This window comes from Pezoporus occidentalis, unplaced genomic scaffold, assembly GCF_034315485.1.
Source record: "Pezoporus occidentalis ecotype Australia unplaced genomic scaffold, CSIRO_AGI_Poc_V1 ctg176, whole genome shotgun sequence".
Classification (NCBI taxonomy): Eukaryota; Metazoa; Chordata; class Aves; order Psittaciformes; family Psittacidae; genus Pezoporus; species Pezoporus occidentalis.
Window position 1 is genome coordinate 133420 of NW_026913596.1, and position 25273 is coordinate 158692.

Here is a 25273-nt window from a genome sequence, read left to right on the forward strand (position 1 = left end):
GCACACACAACAAGGGAAGCAGGAAGCCTGTGACAAGGCTCAGACGCAGCGCGCGCACAGCACAATACAACCGCTCCTCTGTTTTGGCACTGAAGCCGCTTTCACCGCTGCTCCCAGACTGGAGCGTCGGAAATGAAGCCTCTTCCTGAGCGCAGCGGTTCCAAACGCAGCCCCTACCCCGGCACCAGGACGCGCTTCCAGCGCTCCGGCTGCGCGGGCAGCGCCCTCAGAGCCGCCTGGGGCTGGCCGGACTCCACCCAGTCACCACAGAGCCCCGGGACAGGACGGGACGGCCCCGCCCACCCGAGCGGGAGCCGAGCGCTCCGGTACCGGCCGGGGCCGCGCCTCAGGCCCTGCGGACCGAGTGACGGCGGGGCCCGGCCCGCAGAGCCGCTCCCGGAAGCCACCACAGAGGCCCCCGGCCTACCCCGCGCTGCGCAACAGGCCTGCGGCTGCTCCCGCCGCCCCCCGCCCGGGCGCGGCCGCCTCGCCTCCCCTCATCGCGGCCCTGCCCAGCACCGCACCGCTCCGCCCCGCAGCTCCCCGCACCGCGCTCCCGCGTGCGCCCGAGAGCCCGGCTCCATGCGGCAGCGCCTCGGAAGCGGTGCGAACGCTGGGCTCCGGGATGTGCCGTGTGACCGCCTCTGCATCGCTTGTTCTTACGTTATCCCGTTCCTTTTCCCCATCACCCATTAAACCGCCTTTATCTCACCCCAGGGATGTTCCCCCATGTTCGCCCTTCAATCCTCTTCCCCCATTCCCCTGCTTGCGGGCACGGTATGGGCTGTTCAGGTTACAACCCGTAAGAAACTAGACTGTACTTACAAGCAGGTCATGTAATAGAAGAAACACCCTTTTCTCAGGGTCACAGTGACTACAGGGCACTCCAGCATTCATCAGGATGCGAGGGACGTGGTTACAGAAAGGCACACGCTTTGTATGGGGAAATTTTCTTTGTTTTTAATTTACAGCAGAAAGAATATAAAGCATTCAGAAAACATTTTCCATATTTTAAGGGCAATTCAAAACATTTTGCATGGTTCCAGCAGCTGAGTTCTTCAACAGATCCATTGATTCAGTGATGCTTTACATGCACGGTTACAAAAATAAAACTTACAAAAGAGAAGACATCTATACTAGTTTTACATGCAAGTCTTGGGGACCCCCCATTGGGCACCAGCTATTGTGTGGAACTGCCATAAGCGTGCAACCAGAGAGGGGGTTCATGTTATATTCTGTATTTCTTTCACACAGTATTTCTGCTGTCGAATGTGTTTCACAAAGGAGCAATTCCATGATCAGAAGACAGAAGCTCTGGCTCCTAGCACTTGGGAATTCGAATTTTCCTGGAAAGCTGCACTTACTCATCTTCCACGAAAACGTTAAGTTCCACAACCAAGAAAAGGGTGAGCGGAATCACTTCACTGCAGGGGAGTCTTTAACTCCCCAGTGGTACACTGAAGGGTTATGGCCCGACACAACAAAGCACTTCGAAGCCGTACTTAGCCCCAAGCATGCGAGTAGTTCCAGTGTGCCCATGGAATTGCTTGCATGTTTAACAGCAAGTACACGCTTACAGGTTTGGCTGAAGCAGGATCTAGATTGGTAGATACACCACCAGGCCCATGGATCTGGAAGAGTAATTTGAAATAGCTCTGTATATTACTGAACACTTTGCTGTAAAGACAGGGAGTTCAAACATTTCCACTGAGGTCACTACTCTTGTCAGGAAAAGGTCGATTCTATATTGTCACGGATTGGTGAATGGGAGCAACATTTTGCTTTCAAAACTTCGAGTTCTTCCAGTATTAATACAGAGCATTTCCAATTCATTCCAAAGGGAATTCTTCGGCGTCTCCTGTTCCCTTTTTGCACGAGAGGAGAATTTAGCGGTTCAGGTCCCAATTCCACCCAGTGAATGGAGGCTGGAGGCTGCCCACAGGCAGGTGTGAGCACCAGGCCAATTCCTTGTCATTTCCAATTGAATCAGGTCATAAAGCAGCAGTTCAGAAATGTACACGAGAATTCGGATCATGAGCTAGAGCACATCTACTGTAATTCAATGCTGGCAGTGAAAAGAAGTAATTAAAAACAGGTACAATTATAGAAAAGGCACCAAGAGCACTGACCCCAGTTTTCCTTTCCCCCCCCCCAACAATCTTTGTTTCTTACTCTTCTTTTTAAAGACACCAGTTTAAAAGCTTCTTATGTGTGAGTATTTTTAGGCTTCACAACAAGCCTCACATTTACACATTGCGTTGGTGGCCGGGATCAAGCAAGAACAACTATTCCAAAACTAACATCCCAAATTTACACCGGTCCATGCCAACTGCCACAAGCAGAACAACGCACGGGAGCAGCTTCTGAGCTCAGACACGTGGGCAGAACCCACAGCAACGCCACGCATCCTTCCCTTACATTCCTGTGTATTGAAGATCAGAACCTGGCTCCCATGGCCAAGAACTGCGTGACAGCTTTAAGTGAGTAGTTCAGTTTACAAACCACCTAATTTCTTTGGCTCCTCACTATGTGGAAATAGCAATAATATACCATGACACCCCTACGAGATCAGTTTGCATCTTTTTGTTTTTTTTTAAAGTTTTACTGAATTTTTTAAAATTTTTTGTGCAATTTTATGACATTTTCGGACTTCCAGCAGGAGAGATGAAGATGTGAAACGTATTTCCTACTTTTGTAATATTTTTTTTTGTCTTTTTTGTTTTTCTTTTTTGTTTTTTTTTTAAGGTTTTATGTTCATTCTAAGTGTTCTTTATTGGAGTGAGTGTATGGTGTTAAGCTAGATACAGGTTTCTTTGTACTCTTATGATTATCTGCTTTGCAAAAGTAACTCAATTTTCTTAAGCAATATCAGCATTCACATTACTTGGCACCATTGGCAAAATAAAATATACCCAGAAAGAAAAGACGGGGGGGGGGGGGGGGGGGGAAGGAAGGAGGAAGGAAGAACGAAATGAAACCAACCAACCCAAGGTCCTGGTAGCCAAAATCAAATGTAAACAGATCCTTTTTTTTTTCTCTTTTTTTCCTTTTTTTTTTTTTTTAATTAATGTTGCTCTGCCTTTTTTTTTTCCTAAGTCTAAATACAGCAGCTCTTTTTTTTTTTTTTTGCCATTTAAGTCATGCTTTAGCAAAAATGTTCTTCTAAAGAACATTTAAAATAAAGATTTTTATAGTGAAATAAAGTTTTTTTGTTTCATTGTACAGACCATAGCCACTAATGCTTTGCTTTGTTCATTTCTTTGTCTTGAGTTCATGCACATATCTCTTTGTTTTATTATATACAGTATGTACAAACAATACATCCACACTCTGCTCGTTCATTCAGACAAAACTATACAAATAATAATTTTATCTTGCCAAGTTATTGACCCTTTGTGAATAAAATATTTAGTAATTAATCAATATATTCCCTTTCAAATAGTTTTTTTTTCTCATTTTCCATTTCTACCTTCTATATATACAGAAACTGCCCAGATTTTGATGAAGTAGCCAAAATAAGAAAGTTACTGGCCAGAATGCAGCACCACTCTGATCTTTAGGTGGTATAAAATGTCCAGGCAACGTATGCGTGTGACTGCAAAACGACAAGAGGTTTGACGAGTACTCAAGATAAAAAGCTACGTGTTTCACAACCCATTTGAAGAACTGAATTAAAACAACAGTCCATGGAAGTAAGGCTAGAAAATAAAGTGCTGAACATGAGAGGAAGGACATGACAATTGATATGTTTGCAGGTTCTAGTAAAACAAGAACAAAACAAGAAGTGTTTAAACTTGCTTAAGCTGCTCTCTCCGTTCCTCGCGTTACCCGTTTGTCTCGCACACCAACCCCTCCTCTAAGTTCCCACGGGATGTATTAAAAACCTGCAGATTAAAAAAGTTGCATTAAGTGTGCTGTAGAGATTTAAATAAAACACAAAGGACAGAAGTGCGAAGGAAATGAGGATGCATGGACCCCATAAAGATGGACTGATCTAAAGCCCCTCCACTGAGACTCTCAAAGCTTCAGTTGCTTGGAGATGACCGACAGGTGCAGGAACAGCATTCTCGTGTTGCTTGTGCATTCCCACCTTTTCTGAACAATATTTTTGGTATAATATTTGTACAGTTCCACATGTTGTTTAATACAGCCCTATATGAAAAGGATAATTAATCGCTTCTTCCTTCTCGGAGAATGAAGCAACTCACAATTTCCTCCTGGTGTCTTTTGTTTTTCCCCATGATCCAACAGAAGATTGAGTTCCAAGATGTCTTGCTGAACAAATTAAAAGTTGTCCATGAAAGTGCAAATGCAATGACCAAAACATTACTGTTAAAATCCTGCAGCTGGTATTCCCAGACCTGCAGTGGGTATTTTGTTGTTGTTGTTGTTGCATGTCTCTGCTAAAAACAGAAAATGAAAACAGTCTGAAAAGCAATGTCACATTGCTACGGGATGCTGCTGCGTATCTTCAAGTTCCTTGGCCTTTTTCAATTCTTTCACTCTGAAAAAACAAAGAGGAGCTATGTAACACTTCCATTGCAAACCCTGTTCCAGACAGACAAACCAAAATGATTCCTCACTCTCAACTCCCGTGCAAAAGAGCCAGCTCCCAGAGGAATGACAGGAGGGGGAGATGTTCCTGAGACCATAAACAGTTGGAAGCGCAAGAGGGGGCCGCTAGAAACCTGACACAAACGCATGTGGAAATACCTCTTTCCAGCTCCTGTTTGTCCCTGACATTGGTCAGACTGTTCTGGAATTAGCCTGTTTATTCATGGGGGGGCTCCTGAACTGATTCTGCTGCTGTTCCGGCTGTTATGGCAAATGGGCTGCTCAGCACTGAGCTCGTCTCCACTCGTCTCTGAAGGGCTGCCAACTCGATGCTGTGCCCAGTGCAGTAGGGAAAATCAGTCAGTCATATGGGAAGATTGATCCTGATACACAATCTCACATAAGAAAGTGTTTATGTGTGAGTAGAAGAACCGGTATGGGTGTGAAGGCAATTTACTTCACACTTCCTCCAGCTGCTGCTAGTGGCTAGAGCCTGTGTTTTCTAGCATGGTGTTAGCTGTAGACTCCCAGTTTCCCCCAGCAAGCAGTGAAGGACACTGCATGACGAGGGAGATGAGCCTACAACATGGAAGAGTCACTCTCCCTAGACGTGGCCTAATGCTTCAGTTCTCAACTCTTTAAAATGCACCCAATACATTACCTCCTCTAGCACCTGTCAGCATTAACTAAACCATCCCTAAAAGCTGAAGTAATTAAAAGGATGAAGAGAAGGGAATCGTTTCAATCACACCGAGTAAAGCAGAAGCTGCATCAGTGCTGGAGCAGCACCAATCCTCTGTGTCAGTGAGGGCTCCCTGCAAAGGACCCAGAGCAAATCCACGGGGACTTTGGATCTGGACTGAGCAAGGAGCAGCTCGGCTCTGCCTCCCCCAGCAGGGAGCTCCTCTCTGTCGCATGCCTCCACATGTCCTTCCTCCTGCTACTGTGAGGGGAGGACCCCCCCAAAAGGACCTAAATGGAGGCGATTTAACATGGTACATGCCCAACTGATGCAGCGAAACCTGACAGGACAAATAACAAAGGTATGGTACAGAGAACTGCGCCAGAGCTGCAACTCTGTGTAACAGAACCCAGCTAAGAGTGAATGAATTTAACAAAGCCTAGGTAAATACAGATAGCAAAGGATGCTGGGAGAGCTAAGCAGCAGCAATGTCAGTTTATAGCTTCTGCAGTAGGCTTCCACTCACACATCCTCCTTTGGCTCTTACACCAGCTTGCTAATATAAGGATACGATGAAGGCTATAAACTGATCTCCCTATAAATACATCTCCATTTCACTGTTTCATTTATTAGGTTTTCTGCACATACTATTACAGAATCACAGCCAAAAGGGAGCTGGCTGCTTCTAACTCTTTGTTTTAGTTGACTCAAAGCTCTAGCACTCAGAGGTGCTCTCTGTGACACTGGGGGAAACAGGAATCAGTGACTAAACCGCACTAACCCATATGCAGGTCAGACCTTTGCTAATTACCTGAATTCCACTGAGCAGTTTGAGAATACCATGTATGGAAAGACAGAGGGCTCTGCTAGTCCAAATGCACATGCCCTTTTCAGAGCTGCAAGACCTACATCCAAAAGGAGCCACGATACTCCTCCGAAATTGAGTCCAACAGAGGGGTGCCTCAGTGCAGAGGCATCTCCCAGATGCCAAGAAGCGCTCTGGTCCCCAGGCTGAGGAAGAGGCAAGGCAGCTGGCAGCACCACTGCTTCTGGGCTCCTCCTTGGGCAGCCCAGTGCTGAGCCCAAATGCCCGCTACAGCTTTACAGAGAAGCTTTCTCTGGAGGTATTTTGGCTCTACACAAGCTGGTAGATATTGCTGACATCAGGGGAGTTGGGGCTTCAGCACTGCACAGAGGCAGCAGCAATCCCCTGCTTGTTCCCAGTGGGTGATGCATATCAGGGTGCTACCTGCTGGGTAAGTCCAGATCATCTTTTCATTACAGTCAACACAGTGAACTGAAAAGGCTCACAAATGACCAACTGATCATCTGCAGTATATTTAGGTTTCTTGCAGCAGGAAAACAGCTTCTACCTTGAAATCACTACTAATGCTTCTGTTACTGCACCACTCAGAAGCAGAAGGTGAGCCAAGACCCCTGCAGTGCTAGAAAAAAGCAGTGTGCCTCTGTGCACTAGGCAATTTTTAAGGCTTAGGTGGGCTACGTTCAAGACACCATCAATTAAAGCATGATTTGCAGTGCAACTTCCAAGTGTTTTGTGTTGCACTTCAGTACTGCAATGTAAAATTAACCTGTTATTATCTTACTGACAACATGCATGTTAGATAAGCTGGTAGCTCTTTCACTGAGACATGCTATACCTTAGTTTAGCACTTCAACATGCAAGAGCTACGCTAACAAAGCACTTTTGCTGGAAGAATGCAAGACATGCTTTGCTGCAAACTTCAACCTACAGCATGCAGTATCTGTACTGGTGCAGACCTATCAAATCTGTTTAACTGGAACACACATGCCAACAGAAGTTCATGACTACAGCACTCAACATTTGCACTAGTACAGATTCTATCCAGAAACACGCACACTTGCCTTGCCCAAGTGCGCTTTACACTGGTTTACAGATTTTCAGCCTTTGAAAAAGGTTGCAAGTGCAATGATAATCACTGCTTTAAGACGCAGGCACATACTAGTACAGGATTGCCCTACAACAGCGTTACAGACTTGGACATTTGTCACGGGTACATTCCTGAAAGATGGCTTAAAACAAACCCTGCGTTCCACAGAATTTATCAGCCTCAGCTTCAAGATGACCACCCAATGTACTGGGGATAAGATCTCCTCTTCGTTAGCGTTTGTTGGAATAAACCCGCTACGTTTTCAACTGCAATTAAAATAGAGTTTGACCAGGGGAGAATTTTAGACAAACTGGGACCCTTCAAAACAGAAATCCACTGAGTAAATGCTGCTAGGAGAGCTTTTAAGTGAACAGTATGGCACTGCCTTCCTGCTAGAAGGAATCTTCTTTGGTTCCTATTTTTCCACTCTTAAATTCAGGCAGGGGAAGAGGGCTGAAGAGTAGCCCTTGTAGTTACTGCATTAATAAACTGCTTTAAGAAAAGGGACGCTACTGGAATTTATAGGATGGTACAGCAGAAAGGATGTGCTTAGAGAAGATGTTTCAAACCAGTTTGGCAGACTTGCAGTGAGACTATATGGATTGGGCACAAACCTCTCCAGAGGCCCACAGCACTCGTGCTGGGTTGGATCACTTCTGGAAGCGCCTCCAGCACGATGGGGACTGGAGGTGACACACACCTGCAAGCCAGAGTGCACCAGAAAGGGAAACAGGCTGTGGCTGTTGCAAGACTCCCAACAAGAAGCACCGTCCTACTTCAGCAGCTACTAAAACCATGCACAGAATCGCAAGGACCGTGTATTTGGTTTTGCACTGATGAAGCCTTCAACAAAAGCCTCCTCAAATAACGTTTCCTCTAGACAGTAAGCGCCTCTGAAGTACAAAGTCTTTCCCTCAGCAATCGCTGAAGAGCAGATGGAAGGAAAAAGCACGTGCAATAGAGATGACCACTGCTAAGCTGCCTGAATCACAGCCCTGGTGCTGACACAGAACGGGAAAAGAAGATGATTCCAATGATGAGCTTTGAACCCTGATGCTCGGGAGCCATGTCCCGGTTCCCAGATTGCTCCAGCCAGACAAAGCTTCTGCCCTTCAAACTGTGTTACTTACTTGGACACCCTACAGGAGCTTGCATCATTATGTGCTGAAGCAATGTAGAAAGCAACGGCCCCAGAAGCGAGCAGCAGCTCCTGTCCCCACGCACCCTCCCCAGTCTCGTATGGGAGTGTGTCAGCGAATGGATTAGGCCTACTTAGACCAAGTTACAGCAAACAATGGCTTTATGAGTAAAGCGGAACACAAAGCTGCTTCATCAAACCCACTCCATAATGCCCAGCCAGGGAAATGTTTAATGAATCTGAATGCTGAAGATCCGGATAGAGGACAGGGTGCAGGAGCCAGAGGAGGCTGTCTGGCGAGTTACCTGTTGCTCTGAGAGCTGAAATGGCCTGTGGGACAGTTAAGAAAAGGGAGCTCTTGCCTTTCTCCAGATACCTCATTTGGGCAGCAAAACAAAAAAGACAGAAAGGCCCAATAAGAATGACACCCCCAAGCATGCAGTCTGCCATTTAACACATACATTTGAGCTCCAAATACATTCAGCCCCTGCAAGAGGTAAATGAAGAAAGAAATTACTTGGAAACCTTTCGTTGCAGGTACAGTGACACACATCCCAATATGACATTTTCTCACACATCCTGAAATCGAACGAATGGGACTTTTCAATCCCTTAAGGTTTTCCCCCGTTCTCAATCTCACTAAGAGCTGTAAGAAACCAGGTACTCAAACGCAATGGCCTCTGCATAGCACACGTTAAAAACACACAAAAAATACAAGTCCTGGGTGCACAGGAGCAGGAAAGGGTTTGTTGCTGAAGTACCGAGAGGGAAGGGTGTGCAAGCAACAACGAAATATAGTAGATGTTGTTTATTCAGGTATGAAATAAAGTCGTACTTACCAGAGAAACTGACTTCAGGTGCTACATGCACACTCCCCAAACTGGAGAGAAGCATTCAATCAAACCATTAAGAAACAGGGTGGGTGTGAGGGAATCTATTTTAAATGAAAGATGCTGTGAATTCATGTTCTTTATTACTCATGACTGCAGGTAACAAGGGCGCTTATTCTGCCCCAGAGCAGAGGGAAGTTTCACTGTAGGCAGAAAGCCACTGCCTGGCCTAATGATGTGAAAAGACTCACTCCTTGTCACGGCTGCAGACCACCTGCCTACCAAGAGCACAGCAGAGAGGGTCACAGCTCGAGGCTGTGTATTTTGTCTGTGCCCTACATCAAATGTCTCACACAAATTTCCCACCTCTCCATCTTGCCTGATCCTGATGTAATGTATCCCATATACACTGAAACTTCCGGAATCAATTTGAAAAGAGGTTTTCAAGCTGAAACATGGAAGTGAATGCTGTGATCCTTTACCTGACCCTGTGCAGACTACCTAAGCATGGTGTCAGTGTACAGAATACATCAAGCCTGTATACTGCAGAGAGACATGTGCTTGCATACGTTCCTTCAGCATATATGGATGTCAGCTTGTGTCCATCAGAAACACTTATGTGCATATACACTAGCAGCATATGCACACAGGTTGCTATCAGGATGCAGAGCAGCAAAGGATTCTTTGCTGTAATAGAGCTCTTTGGGCAGAACAGCAGCTAAGACATTTGTGATAGTTCACAGCTTACTGCTGGCAGGTAAGCAGAGAATTCTGTGATTTCCCAATCAATCCCACACTTGTCACTTGGCACTCAAGGCAAAACTTGCAAATGCTACTGAACTTCCAGGATCTGCTTCCTGCTAATTTCTCACATGTAGCCTTAACGTGCAACAACTATTTCTCCTCCCATGTTGAGAACTGGCCTGTCAGTGCCCTCATTGGGCACTGGTGAGGCTGCACCTTGAATCCTGTGTTCATCTCTGACCCTCACTACAAGATAGACATTGAGGGGCTGGAGCAGGGCCAGAGCAGGGCAATGGAGCTGGTGCAGGCCTGGAGCCCAAGTGTGATGGGCACGGCTGAGGGAGCTGGGGGCTTCAGGCTGGAGAAGAGAAGGCTCAGGGGGGACCTGATGGCTGCCTACAAGTGCCTGACAGGAGGATGGAGCCAGGAGGGGCTGGGCTCTGCTCCCAAGGAACAAGGGATGGGACAAGAGGAACCGGCCTCAAGCTGCACCAGGGCAGGTTTAGATGGAGCTGAGGAACAATTCCTGCCCCAGAGGGTGCTCAGGCATTGGAACAGGCTGCCCAGGGCAGGGCTGCAGGCACCGGCCCTGCAAGTGTTCACACCCCGTGGAGACGAGGCCTCAGTGCCATGGGGCAGTGGTGGCCTTGGCAGTGCTGGGAATGGTTGGACTTGATGAGCTTGAAGGGCTTTTCCAACCTGGTTGATTCTATGACTAAAATGTGGTCATCTGTATGCACTATTCATTACTGTCCCATGGATACAGTGGCTGACCCAAAGATTAAAAACGGCTGAACTTGCAAACGTCTTTTCATATAAAAGTAGATACTTACTCTGTCCTTACAAGAGAGGAAGGCTGCTCTAATACAAATGACTAAGTGACTTACAGTGAATTGTAGTTTTCAAAAACAAACTATGTTTTTTCTTCAAGAGGCTTTTTGTAACCACACACAACTGCAGACCAAAACTTATCCGTCCTAGTCATACACAAAGCAGGAGGCTAGCAAAACCAAGTCACCCAGTTAGTCCATCTTTATTCCTGAATAAACCTGTGCTAGTTGTAAAGCACATTGCCAAGATGTGGAGCTGGTTTTTTCCAGCTGACAACTTCACAGCATTGCTGTGTCTGCAGCTGGGGTAAAACAGTAGCACAAAAGTCAGAGTTAGTTAAGAAATGTCATCAGCTATTGCTTCTTTGAGCCTAACAAAGAAGCAGGCTTTAGCCCGATTCATACTCTTACTCCTAAGTCATAAAAGGCATCTGTGCAATTCAAAGGCAGCAAAACCCCATGATCAACAATTCAGTTTTCTTTTCTAAATGCTACCTGGAAGCAGGAGTCCAGGTCATCCCTTCCCCTGCCTCTCCCCCCTTGTTGAAACAGTAGTGGTGAGCACACAAATGGTGTTATTCCTGCCTGCAGTTGCTGACAAACACCCTGCTGTCCTACAGCCTCACAAGTGCAGGATGGCACCAAGCAGCCCTGCTGACGACTCAAGCATGTGCCTTGAAAGCCTCAGCATTCCCTTTGACCTGCCATGGGAATGCTTTGGAGTATTCCCTCCCTGCTGTCAGGTAGCAAAGCAGCCCACTAATGTGACTGAGCACAAAGGCAAACGGAGTCTCTGTATGCTGAGAATGAGGCTCCTGACAGAAGCTCACGTGGCACTTACTATAACGCAGTCACAGCAGCTTCATCTTCACTTTAGGGTTTTTGTTTTCCTTCCTGCTATGTAAACAGCTGAGAGAAGCAGTTGTCAGAAGCTGGTCCTAGTAAGGCAACCAGACATGTAACTTACCGAAGACCAACTTCTAGAAGGTAAGTGTTGGTACTTAACCACCTTAGGGAGTAAAAAGCAGTGTGAAGAGCTCTTCTGCTTCAACCTGGCTCAGGTTGAAACAAATACCCAGAAACAAATACTCTAAATGTAGGCTGCCTCTGTACTGCAGCTTCCTATGCTCTAGCCTGTAGGCTGTCGCCGCCCCTCGACAAGGGACATCATTACTCATAGAGCACGTGTGAGTGCAGACCCCAGTAAGTTCCAAGGTCCACCAACAGCCGTTGTGGATACTGAAAGTATATCCCACCGAGAACGCTGCCTAAGCATGCCCATGATGAATATACATGTCCTTTTCCACACATTCATGCACTGGTAACATCTACTGCAGAGCTCTGTCCTGTTACAAAAGCAGCAGTGTTAGTCATTGCAGTAGGGTTAGTTTATACAGGGTTCTGTTTGATATCATTAATGGAGGTGAAACTTACTGGCATATCTTGGCTGCAGCCCCATGCAAGCAAGCAGAAAGCAAAAATATTTAAAATGGAAGAGAGGAACTGGCTAGCAGGCAGCTACACTCACCCTTTTGTACAGCCTATGGTCCACCAGTGGGCTTCAGATTGCAAAACAATACCAAAGAGCTATTAGCACACACATGGCAATAACCGTACCTTACCAAGAGCTTCACTTCAGGGAGGAGGAGACAACACTTCTGCTTGCCTGGAGAGAAAGAACCCTTCCCGCTCCTGCCTACTGGACTCCTCCTCTTTAGCAGGGAAGAGCAGTCCTGCATTTGGGTGTTGTAGGGCAGGAAGTAGTAAGCAAGTAAAATAAACCCAATACTGTCGATCCCTGTGGCATTTCTACCTGCATCCTGCCTTCCCTTGCAGTGAGCATTTGTTTTCTATCGTATTCCAAATGCTCCTCCACAGAAAACACAGCAGATCATAATCACAGCCTAGCAATGGTGTACTTATCTTTCAGAGAAGCTTCCTAAGAATCAAAGAACAGGAGATAGGAGGTTACCTTCCCAGTGAAAGCTGACTGTATGGACCATGGATGGCTTCAGCTCAGCAAACCCAAACCCACTTCAGAGCTCTCTGATTTTCCTACGTGTGTCCCATCTGGGGATCACCACGTAGGTGGAGTCTTTCCAAACCCATTAAATACACAAACCTTTGGTTGTGTCTCACACAGGACAGCATGCCTGGGGACAGCTCAACTCACAGGAGGTGTAATGGCAAATTCAAGGTTCAAGGTTAGTCTAGGGCCACCCAATAGGACCGGGCACCATGGGAAGATGGGTGAAGCTCTCCTCGGAGAAGTTTCTGCTTCTCATTCTCCACAAACACCACTTTGGTGACGAGTCATGTTGATACCATGTTATGGCTAATGCATGTTTTTCACCAGAGTTTTGGAATATGAGCACAGATGGACAAATACATCGTTTTTCTCAAAGCCAAAAGGAAACAACAACACGTGTTCTGTCAAAATGACCACTGCTGATGAATGACTGCTTTTGTCTCCGTGACACCTGATAATATTCAGCTACTAGAGCTCAAGTATCTTCTCTAAGAATACACTCAACCAAAACTTACATTTCTGAGTTTCTCGATGTCTATGCATCCATTACTGAGAGAGTTCTGACCACAGGATCTCTCCCAAAACACCTGAAATACTGTCTGGTCAGGCAACGAGCCTAAGTTCAAGAGCTCAGAAAACACAAGACCAACATTCCTAGATCCTCAAGCTGATAGAAACCACTAGTCTGTGCACTGAGCCTTTGTGCCAAAAAGCTTCTAAGCAAAACAGGACAAGACGACCATCGGAGCTGTTCTAAGTGCTCGCAGAAAAGGTGCTCTCATCACTGGCTTAAAGTAGCCTTTGATTAATTTAACATAGGAAAAAAGCAACAGACCAGATGGTTGCCAGGGGAAAGCCTGAGTAAATCTCGCCTAAAGGCTACAGAGTAAGGTCTTAGTAAGAGTCATTTATAGGCCCAGCAACAGAATCTGTGGGTGGACAAACCCCTGGGTTAAACAGTGTCTCTCTTGTTCTTTTTTATGGCTGAATTTCTGGACTCCCAAGAATTGACTTCCTTTTCCTTTCACTCACTATCTTCACAACAGACTGCAAGTGGCTTTTACAGCCCCCTCCCCACCTCTGTCTATCAGCTGACAGAAATCTGCAAGATCCTCTTTCCTCGATGTTCCTGTGCATGCTCTCTTCTCTCTCACTCCCTCAGATATTCCAAAAATACCCATCATTTCCATCCCTTGCACTGACAAAGCATTTGTGCTTTAACAAGTGGCTCCACAGTGCCTTCTTTATGCTACAGAGCATTTAATACTAGATGTTAGTTGTTATGGCCTCCCCTGGATGTTCAGGAGCTCGGATGGCTGAAGTATTTCTTTATGGAGCCTGGGGCTTTCTTAATTTCTTGTTTATAGCAGCAGTGTGCTAATTTTGAGCATTTCAAGAGGTGTCTGCAGTAGGATTCCAGCAAGGAGTACTCCTCAAGCAGCGCATGGGGCTGTTAGCCTAAGCACCAGTCACACCAGCATCCTGTGTGAGCTTTACACAGACACACAGTAGACTGCAGAGAAATAATTAGGAGGCTTGTATAGAGGTGGATTTAAACTTACTTAACATCCCAAGTTTTATTACTCTATCCTCAGAAAGAGGTAAGCAAGAAAAGCAGTAAGGAATAAATGCAATTATTGACACTGGAAGTTCAGGAAGTTTGAAGAGAGCAGATATGAAGGAAGCAATTCCTTCATCTTCCACCTGGTACCCCTGTATACATGCACCACAAACTGGCAGCCCAGAAAGGGGTTGCAGAGCCAAGCTTGCAAAGGAACGAGGGCAGGTGGTCTAGGGGATATAGCTGTGCTGGGGAAAGCACCTGGATTCCCCCCCTTGGGCTGGGGGTGAGGAAGCAAACAGGTCAGTCAGCTGCGATGCCGAAGCAAGAGAAGCTCTATTTCAATAAGTACATCCCTATCATTTCCAGTATTATTCTCTTCCTCTGCAGATGTTTACACAAGCAAAAGACTTCAATCTGTCTTCAAAGCCAAGAATAAAGCTCTTCTTGCAATTGCTGGGAGAAGGCACATGACCACAGATGTGTGATCCCTGTTATTTCAGAAGGAAAGGCAAGGCTGCTCTGAAACACAGTTAACATCTTCAGTGGAAATAAGTTACCCTTTCCTTTTGCTGCATCCTAGCCAATAACCATGGATGAGCTCCCAAATAACCATAACCACTAACAAAGTGCCTATGGACACAGCCAGGACTGTACTACTGCAGAAACTCAAATACTGTGCAGTGTGACTTAAGCCAAGAGAGCCTACTGACAGTGGATGCCCCCTTCGTTTTAATTTCCTTTCTATACACACCCAAGACCTAAAGCCACCTCCCAGAGATGCACAGCAGCAGTGACCATGCTGCTGAAGAGAGAGGAGACGACAGACAACAGGCAAAGGGAAGGGTCCTGCCTGCAGACTCCAGTGATGCAAATGAGAAGGATCTCTCTCGACAAAGGAGATGCTGAGAAACAGGAAAACAATGAGGTGAAGGCAAGAAAACCTCCTGGAATCATGGGCAATTTAAGGCCTGGAGAAATTAAGTTACTTGACAGCTGAAGACTTAACTGAGCATGGTTGAAGTGCATGGCATATCCTGGAAACTCGTGGGAAACCCAGGGATACAGCTATAGCGAGGTATTCTTTGGGCTTGTGTGTGAGAGCGGGCTGGAAGAACCTCTGGCAGGCTGACCCCCAAGCCTCCATGGATTGAAAAGTGCATGTGGCTTACCTAGGGACTGCCTGGCTCTCAAACAGATCTGAGAGGACAGAGAAGTCCTGAGCCTCTCCCTGCTTCAGTAGGACATGCTGCCCAACAGACACAACAAATCCTTTTGATCTCTTCCACATGCCCTGCTGAGAGCAAGAAGCTACGTGCTTCATCATGAACAACTGTGACTGTTTCAAGTGCATTTGGAATTGTCCTGGAAACTATAAAGCCCTCTCTCTTGTCCACACATGTTACTTCCCACTGGACCTGCAGCTAAGGTGTCCTTCCACAACATGAGCTACACTGACCTCCTGCAAGCTGCAGCTCTGCAACCCTGCAAAAAGGAACAACTCTGTGTCTAAACCCAAGTTTATCACATGCCTCTCTGCCTCTCAGAGCTCTCCTTGTTCAAACATCACTAGGCTGAACTAGACACGCTTCAAAATGCATCAGGTCTGACCAGCTCCTGAGTGGATGAAATGCATGTGTGGTGAGAATGGAGGGAGCAGAGTCGGAAACATTTCAATTGGTATTGTCTAGGCAAAGTCCCAGTTTGCAACCTGATCATATATGGGATCCTTCCACTGCAACATCAAATGCCCTGCCTGTAGCAGAGTACTGCTAGCTGCCACATGGGAGCACTCTGGCAAAGCCGGCACAGGTTCCCTGCTGGCAGGAGATGATTCACCTTCAGATCTGTCTGTACTCCCATTCTGAGGTATATGTGGGGTGGCTGACATGAATTACCTCATCTGCTGCTCTGCTGGCACGTATCCACATTAAAAAGAACCTGCATTTGATGAGTGTTTACCAGAGGATCACGAGACCAAACTGAAGGGTTTTTCCAGGCGCTGTCACACTTTGCACTTTCCCACATCCCGTGACTGCTTTGTGCAGCACTTACAAGCTGTAGCTATGATTCAATAAGCCTTTTTTTTCCACACTTCCTTAAGACCAACTTTCAAAGTCATATGCCTTGCTTTGCTCAAAGTTTCCTTACTCTGCATCTGCCCAACAGAACCGGGGCTGTTTTACCATACCAGCAATGGATCTAAACATGATTCTCCTTCAGCAACAGTCCCAAGTTAGAGATTCCATTGTCAGCGACACTTGGAAGCAGCTGGGCTTTGTTATTTGGTTAACAGATCTGTAACGAGCTGATTCTATTATCCTTTACACTGCACTCATTGCTGACACACTTGAACACTGCTGCATTGCTCTAATGAAGGGCAGATACCAGAAGACAGCGTCATACCTGTGGCGGCAGCGTCGTAAAAACCGCATAATCTTGCGAGCAGCTTGATCCTGCTTCTTGGTAAGCAGACTGCTTCTAAACACAAGAAACCCAACACTGAAGTGTAGGCAAAACTGGGGAGAACAATGCTAAATGCAAGAGTAATTATCCTATATTCGTCTGTATTACAGCACAGCCCTGATCAGTGTCAAAACAACACATAAAGCTCGTGGTGGCATCTAAGAGCCCAACAGCTCACCTGAGTTTCTGTTGTACAATGGTGGCTGCCCGACGGTTTTGCCTCCTCTTCCCACATTCCTTGTAGCTGCGATAGTACTGCTGGATGAGCATCGCGGCCCGGCGGCTCTGCTGGAATTTCTTCTGCTCATAGTAACTTCGGAATTTGCTCTGGATCAGAATGGCAGCTTGCGTCATCTTTTTATAAAGTGCATACTACAAGAGAAACAAAAAGAAGCTGAGGCAGTCCACTAAAACCAGCAGGCTCCTGTGGGGAAAGGCTCTTGTGGCACTAGGGCACGATGAGAAGCAAACAAGTTTCTGACTTGCTGATTGGGAACTGTGTGAGAAAAGGGTGATGGCAACGTGGACCAAGCGTGAGATTAGGTGCAGAACCTGGTCTGCATCAAGAAAGCAACTCCCTGCTTTGCTGACCCCTTGACAGGATTCACAGAGTCACAGAAAGGTCTGCGCTGGAAGGGACCTTTTAAAGGTCACCTAAGTCCAACCCCCCTGCCGTAGGCAGGGACATCTTCAGAACAGGTTGCACAGAGCCATGTCACACCTGACCTTCATCTACCACCTCTCTGGGCAACCTCTTCCAGTGTCTCATCACTCTCATCATAAAGAATTTCTTCCTTAAAACTGATCTGAATCTCTCTTTCAGTTTAAACCCATTACCCCTTGTCATATCCCTACAGGCCCTGATAAAAAGTTTGTCCCCATCTTTCTTATAAAGCCCCCTTTAGGTATCAAAAGGCTGCTATAAGGTCTTTCCAGAGTCTCCTCCAACCACCCCAACTCCCTTAGCCTGTCTTCACACAAGACGTGCTCCATCCCTCTGAGGTTCCATTTAATCCCTAGTCTGCAGGGGCTTTACACGATAGGCTAATGACCAGATCCAGTGGTACTATACTTATGGACACCTTTGGAACAGCTGAAGCTGATCCCAAGTGGTGCTGACACTATAGTGGGCCCGAGTTAGAGATGAATCAACTGAGTGCGCTTAGAGGAACTGTTTCTTTCCCTTACAAAGTACAGGATGCTCATTTCTATGCAGCCACTGTTTGTAAAGACTCATACCAGCAATAAAACATACCCAACTAAGTGACTGTAAGGATAAAGCAGTGTGAATGACTGTAACTAAAACCAAAAGACCCTTGTGTCTTCACTTGAAAATAGCTTTTAAACAAATTGCTTTTGTAAGGACTGAACTTGCCATTTACAAGTTATTCCACTTTCCTGGGAGGAATAACTTTTAAACAGCTCATTTCTTGTTCCTGTGCCACAGCACAGTACTGCAGGAGTTCTGATTGCTCACGCAGCCACGTAAGCGCAACCATTCCAAATGGAATAACGTATGATCCAAACCCCACAACAGTCAGTTAAGCAAATCTCATCTTGAGCCCAAGTCACAGGCAAAACTGAATCTCATTACAAGTCTGTACCAAGCATCCACTGAAGTGGCAAATCTGGATGAGCATCCAAATCTCCCTCTAGCACTGTATTATTTCTAGGCCCATGATTCCAAATAAAGCAGGCACAAACTCTTATAAAGTCTTCTTTATTCTACATCCTTTTCCTTTCAGAGCATGCAAGTAGATGGCCACTTCACAGATACTGTACGCATTCATGCATGCCTTTAAAAGCCCTTTTTAAGACCAAGATGTAGAATAATGTCCAGACTTCACGCCTCTGAGCTAGCACTGCAGCAGAGGTTTTGTCTTTACTGATGGCAGTTTGAAAGTTTTAACACTTTCAACACTTGTGTGTCTGCTGTTCCTGGATATTTTAATCAGTGATGACTTCTGCTCCCTTTATCAGGCAGATGAGACACAGAAATTCCAGCCACTGCCCTCAATTGGGTAATGTCCTAACAGATCCCAATGGAGTTTTTCTGTCTAATGGGGGAGGGAGGGAACAACAAAAAAACCCAACCAAAAGGCAAACAAACACCTCCCCACCCCTCAACATCACCCCAAAGCAAAGCCCCCTCCAATACCATCACAGACCACCATTTACCAAATTTCACTTTTTGGAATTGAAGCAGTCAGCAGATGCAGTTCTATTTTGCCATTCATAATTGCCTTTTTCTTTTCATTTTTTCTTTTTGTGATTTTTCATTAAATGGATCAGATTCTGATTTTAAATCAGCTATTTTATAAGTCCACTCATGGGGTGGTCATGGTTATCCTGCACATTTTTAGCCCAGATGGGATCTCTGTGGCTGAGTTACAAACCCCCGAATAGAAGGGTTCAAATACAAAACTGATGTGAGCTACGACTGTTCCAATCTAGTCATAAGCCTGATCTGAGCAGTACAGTAACATGACAGAGGAATAAGGCATGTGAAAGAGAAAATAGCAGTCACTGGACAGACTAGACCCCAATACGTTTGCATTCAGCTCTAAGACCCACGTAGCTTATTAGCTGCTCTCTCTCCTTTTCCCCTCCAGCTGGGAAGAGAATAAACAGAGAAGTCACCTAACCTCTGGGAAGTGCTAAGGCTCAGGTAGTGCAGTGATCCCAAGCTCACTTGTGCTGACAGAAAGAGCACACCTCGCCTCCTGGGTACCTCTGAGAAGAGTTCAGCTCACTCTACTCTCCGGTGAAAGCAGGACATTGCACAGCACAGAAATCCATCTTTACAGTAGAAAATGATTGGCTGTGAACAGTTTAAGACAGTCATGCCTCCAGTATAAGCATGAATATAGATGGTGGTCTTAGGAATTCAGGGCACAGGTATTTCAAAGGTTCCAAATACTTTGGCAGGCAGGCAGAATGCAGAGGACACTGGCTACATGGGTGGGATAAATGCTCTCCTGTGCTCCCCAAATGCCAAGGCAAAGATCACTGAGTGATGGCAAATCAGCAGCCAAAAAGGAAAACCTGTCCTCTGGAAACTGGCTTCACAACCCTTCCCACACCTCAGCCCATCACTGCTTATATGAGTGCCTGTAGGAGGAGACCGAGCTTCTTGTGTACATTGACACGCTGCAGCAGGGCAGCCCCTACATGTCTCCCATAACGTTTTATAGTGATTTCTCAACCACAGGTATTTCTTAGTGGATACTATTAAAACATTGCACTAAATGCCAGGTTCTCCTGGTTTATACTGAATGTGAAACTTAGTGACCCACAGGGAATCGTTTCCAAAATAGTGTTTGTATTTGTATTACCTTCAAGGCTATCCAAGTAAGCTTAGGAAGAAACAGAAAAATACACAGTTAATGTTAGTACTGCAAATAAAGAATGAAAAACTAAAACCCCAAACCATCTTCTTTCTAAAAGAAGCGATTTCAGGATCCAGGACAAAGCAGACTGTCAAGCAGTTTTGGAAAGGAATTCAGCTTCCCTATTACAGGAAGCTTCACTCCAGAATGACAGCCATGTGATAGGTTGAATGGGAATCATGATGCAGTCACCTAACACTAGAAAGGCTTTCCAAAGGTAATGAAAGAGCACAGGCATCATGCCTTTTATTTTACATAGCATGCTGCCTGGCATCAGACAGCCTGAGTCTAGCAAGGTACAGTGAAAAGAGGGATGTGGGCTCCAGCCTCTGCCCCAACCAACCAACCAAAACCCAACCAGAGAAACAAAAAGGAAAAGGTATCTTCTTTTTCTGGGGTTGAGAACTCAGCCTAAAAGCATGTCTCCAACTACAGCCTGGAGAACAGCCTCAGTCCTGGAACAACTCACATCAAGCTATAACACGGGACTTCCCATAGGTTAAAAGTTTAGGATGTGCAAAATAAAACAACCTAGTTTTCATCTTCACCTTTAGCAAAGGCGAAACCAACTTCAATTTCACAATGAAATTTGGCAAGCAACTAGTCAGAGAATAGTCTCACCAGGTTATAGCATGCATAAAGGCCAATATGGAAAACATCACTGCTCTCTTGTCCCATAGCAAAAATGCAGGCATCAACACAAAAGACTTTTAAGGATTCCCTCCAAAATTAAGATTCAGGACATGAATTTTCCTTCCTTTTCAGTTGTGCCTGAGCAGGCTATTTCATTACTGCATGCTGGGAGGAACAATGGGATAATTCCCATTACAAAGGGCTGTGTCCATGGCACTTACACGTGTTTCATAACATTTCACTTCCTTCATTACCTGTTTGTATTTTCGGTAGCAACGCTGAATGACAGCAGCAGCCACCTCTTGCTGTTCCCGAAGAGGACGACCCTGTGCCAAGAAGGAAAGAAGCAATAAGCACAGTGCACTGAAACCCAGGACAGATGATGTTAACCGGCTCACAGCACCCTGCAGGGCACCTACTTCTAAATCTCTCCTATCAGTGCCATTCAGGCCTAGGCACTTCCAGGATATGTCTCTACTGTCACCTAGGGACAAACCCTGGAAATCAGAGCTTTACACCAACTAAGCAACCAATTCCTCTCCATATATATAGAGTATATTTTAAATATGTGCTTTGTGAGTGCTGTTCCAGCACAGAAGACATGCTATGGCATGGCATGCTCTCTCCAGTATGGTAGCTGCTGGGTAAACATTGACAAGCAAATGCTAGAAGCACTGAAAAGGTGATGACAGAAACTCTGTTTTTGTCCCAGGAGCACTTATTACCCGTAATTTTTGTTGTGTTACAAATACTCTCTCACACTTAACAAGAAAGACATTGGATGTTTTGGCCACGTACCTTATATTTCCTGAACACTGTCTGGACGAGTTTGGCAGCTTCATAGAGTTCTCTCTGCTCATGATCAGACAGAGTTAACTGTGCAAACTCATTTTCTACCTTCTCGCTGGTGGATGCACTCAGAAATTCAGACCAGTCTGCTGCCGAGGGAAGGCTGGGTTTCTCAAAAGCTATTTCACTGATGGGTGAGCCTGCAGGGCTCAAGCTGGTGTTCGAAGAAGGGGTCAGGGGTTCACTATACAGACTTCTGAAATACCAATCACAGTAGGAATTAATGGCTCACAAAGCACCTGGGCTGGCATCACAGATTAGGACTACACCACTTCTGAGTTCAAGGCAGAAGCTCATGTTCCCCTCCCTCTCTCCAAGCAACGTCCCACATTCCTGAGCTGCACTGCACAGACTTGGCACCTCAAGAGAAGTCACAAGTCAGACCTCGTGGCCACTTGCCCCTCCTGCTGCATGCACTCCTGTTCTGCCAGCAATCTGTAGCTGTGCTGGCAGCATTACATTCGACCATGAGAGCGTGGCTGGGCTTGGAACACCAGCACTGAATCCCACCGAGAACTAGGATCTGCAAGGCTAAAGAATCAGGGCACGCTGCCCAGCATTCAGTCCACTCAAAAACCCAGAGCAGCTCCACAGCTCTTACTGACCTTATCTGCGCAGCACTCGGCAGATGATCGACATCAGCAAGGTAACTGGCCAGCCAGCTCATTGTGGTGCTCATGGCAGCACTGTCTGTTCTCTCCACCAGCGGTGACTCCATTGGCACAAAATTCTCCCGCTTGATCCTGTCAGGCGTTGCTTCAATAATGTGCTCTGCAAGTGTCATCATGTTCACCTGGGAAGGGGGAGAGGAGAGCAAACGTTTGCTGCCTGGTAGCAGGAGCTCGCGTGGTACAGCCCAGCTTCAGACTGGCCCATTTCTCCCCAACTTGTGGCAGCTGGAGTCTACCGCTTGTCTCAGCACTGGAGGGAAATTCATTAACCAAAGCTCATTTTCTGTCTCTTCTGACAAAGGACTGAGAGGTTTCCTATTCTCCACACCTCTCTGAGTGCACAGGGACCTGCTGAAAGGTTTGTCATTGGGCCTTTGCTGTATGTCACTGACAGCTGCCACTGCAATCTGGTTTCCAAAGGAAAAGCAAGCCTGCCACTCCTTCGCCGAGATGTGCAGCAGAGCAGGAGAGGGCAATAAGGCCACATGATGAGAAGCTCAACCCTTGGGATGATGGCTTTGCCAGGAATCCTGAACCAAGTCCCCCCACCCACTGGGGGTCAGAGAACAGAAAACAGTTCTTGGTTTTGCACAGATCTGTTCATCCGTGTTACACCAGCAAGGTGAGAGTATTCAGAGATGCTGAGGCACTGCATGAAGGCTGCGCTCCCACTGCTCTTTTCACTCAGAAGACCAAACACAGTATCCTTCCCCCAGTGATTACTCCTCATTCTGTTGTGGTTTTACTTCCTCTATTGCATACCTGGTGGGATTTTTTCCTTCCCCAAACCACTGGTTCTCTCCTCCTCCACCCTTATATCCTTGCCCTCTAAAGCGCAGCAGCTTGGCACTGCCTCTCTCAGGTCACCCTGTCTTTGTGGGGACTGCTTCCCAGTTCCCAAAGGACTACAGGGCCACCTCATTCACTGACGTGACCAAGAGGCTCTGCTTTTCCATTTTTCCTTTGCAATTCCCTTGCAATTCTGTGCATTCTGTACACGGCTGAAGCATATGCCAGTGTATGACCCTAAATGAACCCTTGTGTCCAGGTTGGAAGGACACCCTTTGAAACTGGAACAAATCATACACTGACCACCTCCTTTCACAAAGCACAACACAGAGTCCCTTAAGGCCTCCACAGAGGTTTCTCACACTTAGGCTCCTCTGTGCAGTCACTGCTCTCTGAGACTGCTGAGCTTGTTGTTATGGGTATGTTTACCTGCAAGTCATCCATTTGGTGTAAGCAGTCCTCATCCCCTGCACTGTCCCTATAGGACAAGAGCTCTGCATCCACCATCTCCCTGTCAGCCATCATCAGCACGTTCATCTGCTCCCGCTGGCGTAGCCGATGGGCTACCGTGTCCTTCCCCAGCACAGCCCCCTTCTGGCTCCCTGCCACCTGCACTGCAGACACACCAATATAAATGTCTTTTGGGTTCCATTTGATGCCTGATTGGCTGCCAGAGCTCCGGTACCCCGTAACTTCTGGGATGTGCTGGGAGAGCTCTCGGCCATAGTCCCTTATCCCTTCACTGGGGCTGATTGTCTCAGTGGCAGATTGCTTGGAGCTGGAGTTCTGCTTCCTGATGCTTGGTTGTTCCAGGCTCAATGCAGTGGAAAGCAGCTTCTCTTGCCGGGCTTGAAAATATTCAGGGCTCAACTTATGCTTTTTGGGTGCAGGGTAATCTTTCTGAGTCTCACTACTGTAGTAACTGGAAGGTTCTGATCTTGGTCGTCTCAGCTCTGGAAACAAACAGATCAATGGTCAAAATGAAAGATGCAAAACCATGATTGCTGTAGGAACTACAACAGCTTCTGCCACAGAGCTACAGGCAGAAGTTTGTGCCATGCTCTAAGACAGTATGTGCAAAGGGAGTAACTATGACCTAGGGAGGATACTACCCACTCGGTTGTTTTACCTGTGTTTGTACTGGAAATCACAGTGACTCCCTTCTGAGGCTCCTGAGAGGCAATAAGCTCACTCTGCCACTGGGACACCCAGTTTTCTGTGTTGGAGTCTGTGCTTGAAGGGCACTGAATCCTGGGGTTTTGCCCAAGCTGAGTTTGCTCATCTCTCTGTAGCTGCTCCAAGCACTCTGCCAACTTCACGTGGCCCCGAGAGCGGGCAATGGCCAGCGGCAGTCTCCCAAGGGAGTCGGGGATAGAGATGGCTCGGCGGTCCCACTTGTACAGCACCACAGCTGCATCCATGTGGCCCAGGGCACATGCCCACATCTGCAAAAGAAAAGACAACTGACCCACTGGGCAGCCTTCCTTCTCCTTCCTTCTCGCTCATGCAGTTGAGTCTGGACCCCACCTCATGGAAAAACACCTCTGAGGAGCAAAACCGTAACATGGCTGGACACCAGCATCACTGCAAAGCCAGAGCAGCCTCACATGCAAAGGAATCTCTCAGATCAGAGAGGTCTCTCTCAACAAAATGCCAGGAAGCTGAGAGTGCCATGTCCTACCATTTACACAGCAAGGACACACAAGAAACATCCACTCTTCAGAGTGTGAAACACATTAGGAAAGTAACACACCAGGAAGAACTCCAGAGAGTCCTCAGACTCTCCCAGAAGTTTCAGTCTCTGCTCTTACCAGAGGAGTGCAGGAGAAATGATCCACATTCAAAGGGTCAACTTCCAGCTCCAGATCAATGCTGTCTGCATGTTTGGTGCTGCAGAGGACACAACAGAACAAATGATACTCTGCAGCTATGTTAGGTACACTGCCTAACTGCACAGCTTTCCCCAGCACACCATACCACACAGAAGTGGTCACACTGATGCCCATGACGTGTTTACTAGAGATAGTGCCCCCACCAGAGCCTTTAAGAGCATGACACAGCCAGTGACTGGACTTGCTGTCCCAGGAGACAGGTCCCATCAGACCAAGGGACAGGGACAAGTTCAGGGACTTGGCTGTTTGTACCACCACGCAGAGCTCACACATGCTTCTGCCATGCTTGTACTGACACCCCAG

The 25273-nt window shown here is 46.6% G+C and overlaps 1 protein-coding gene across 13 annotated transcripts in view; it reads right to left on the reverse strand.

The window, feature by feature from the left end:
• Positions 1-934: 934 nt before the first annotated feature.
• The window catches only part of CAMTA1 (calmodulin binding transcription activator 1), a 288512-nt gene continuing 264173 nt past the window's right edge, over positions 935-25273 (reverse strand). For 5 of the 13 annotated variants that reach the window (XM_062614460.1, XM_062614456.1, XM_062614458.1 and 2 more), the window contains 12 exons: positions 24890-24968; positions 24208-24523; positions 23508-24031; positions 22224-22411; positions 21568-21814; positions 21024-21095; positions 20083-20103; positions 16926-17119; positions 16688-16762; positions 12220-12250; positions 8593-8663; positions 935-4504 (listed from right to left, as the gene is read on the reverse strand). In XM_062614460.1, coding sequence (XP_062470444.1) covers positions 4441-4504; positions 8593-8663; positions 12220-12250; positions 16688-16762; positions 16926-17119; positions 20083-20103; positions 21024-21095; positions 21568-21814; positions 22224-22411; positions 23508-24031; positions 24208-24523; positions 24890-24968 — 1882 coding nt within the window. In that variant the 3' untranslated portion in view covers positions 935-4440. The remainder of the gene's footprint in view (positions 4505-8592; positions 8664-12219; positions 12251-16687; positions 16763-16925; positions 17120-20082; positions 20104-21023; positions 21096-21567; positions 21815-22223; positions 22412-23507; positions 24032-24207; positions 24524-24889; positions 24969-25273) is intronic. The other 8 variants (XM_062614457.1, XM_062614461.1, XM_062614465.1 and 5 more) reach the window with 7 other exon arrangements.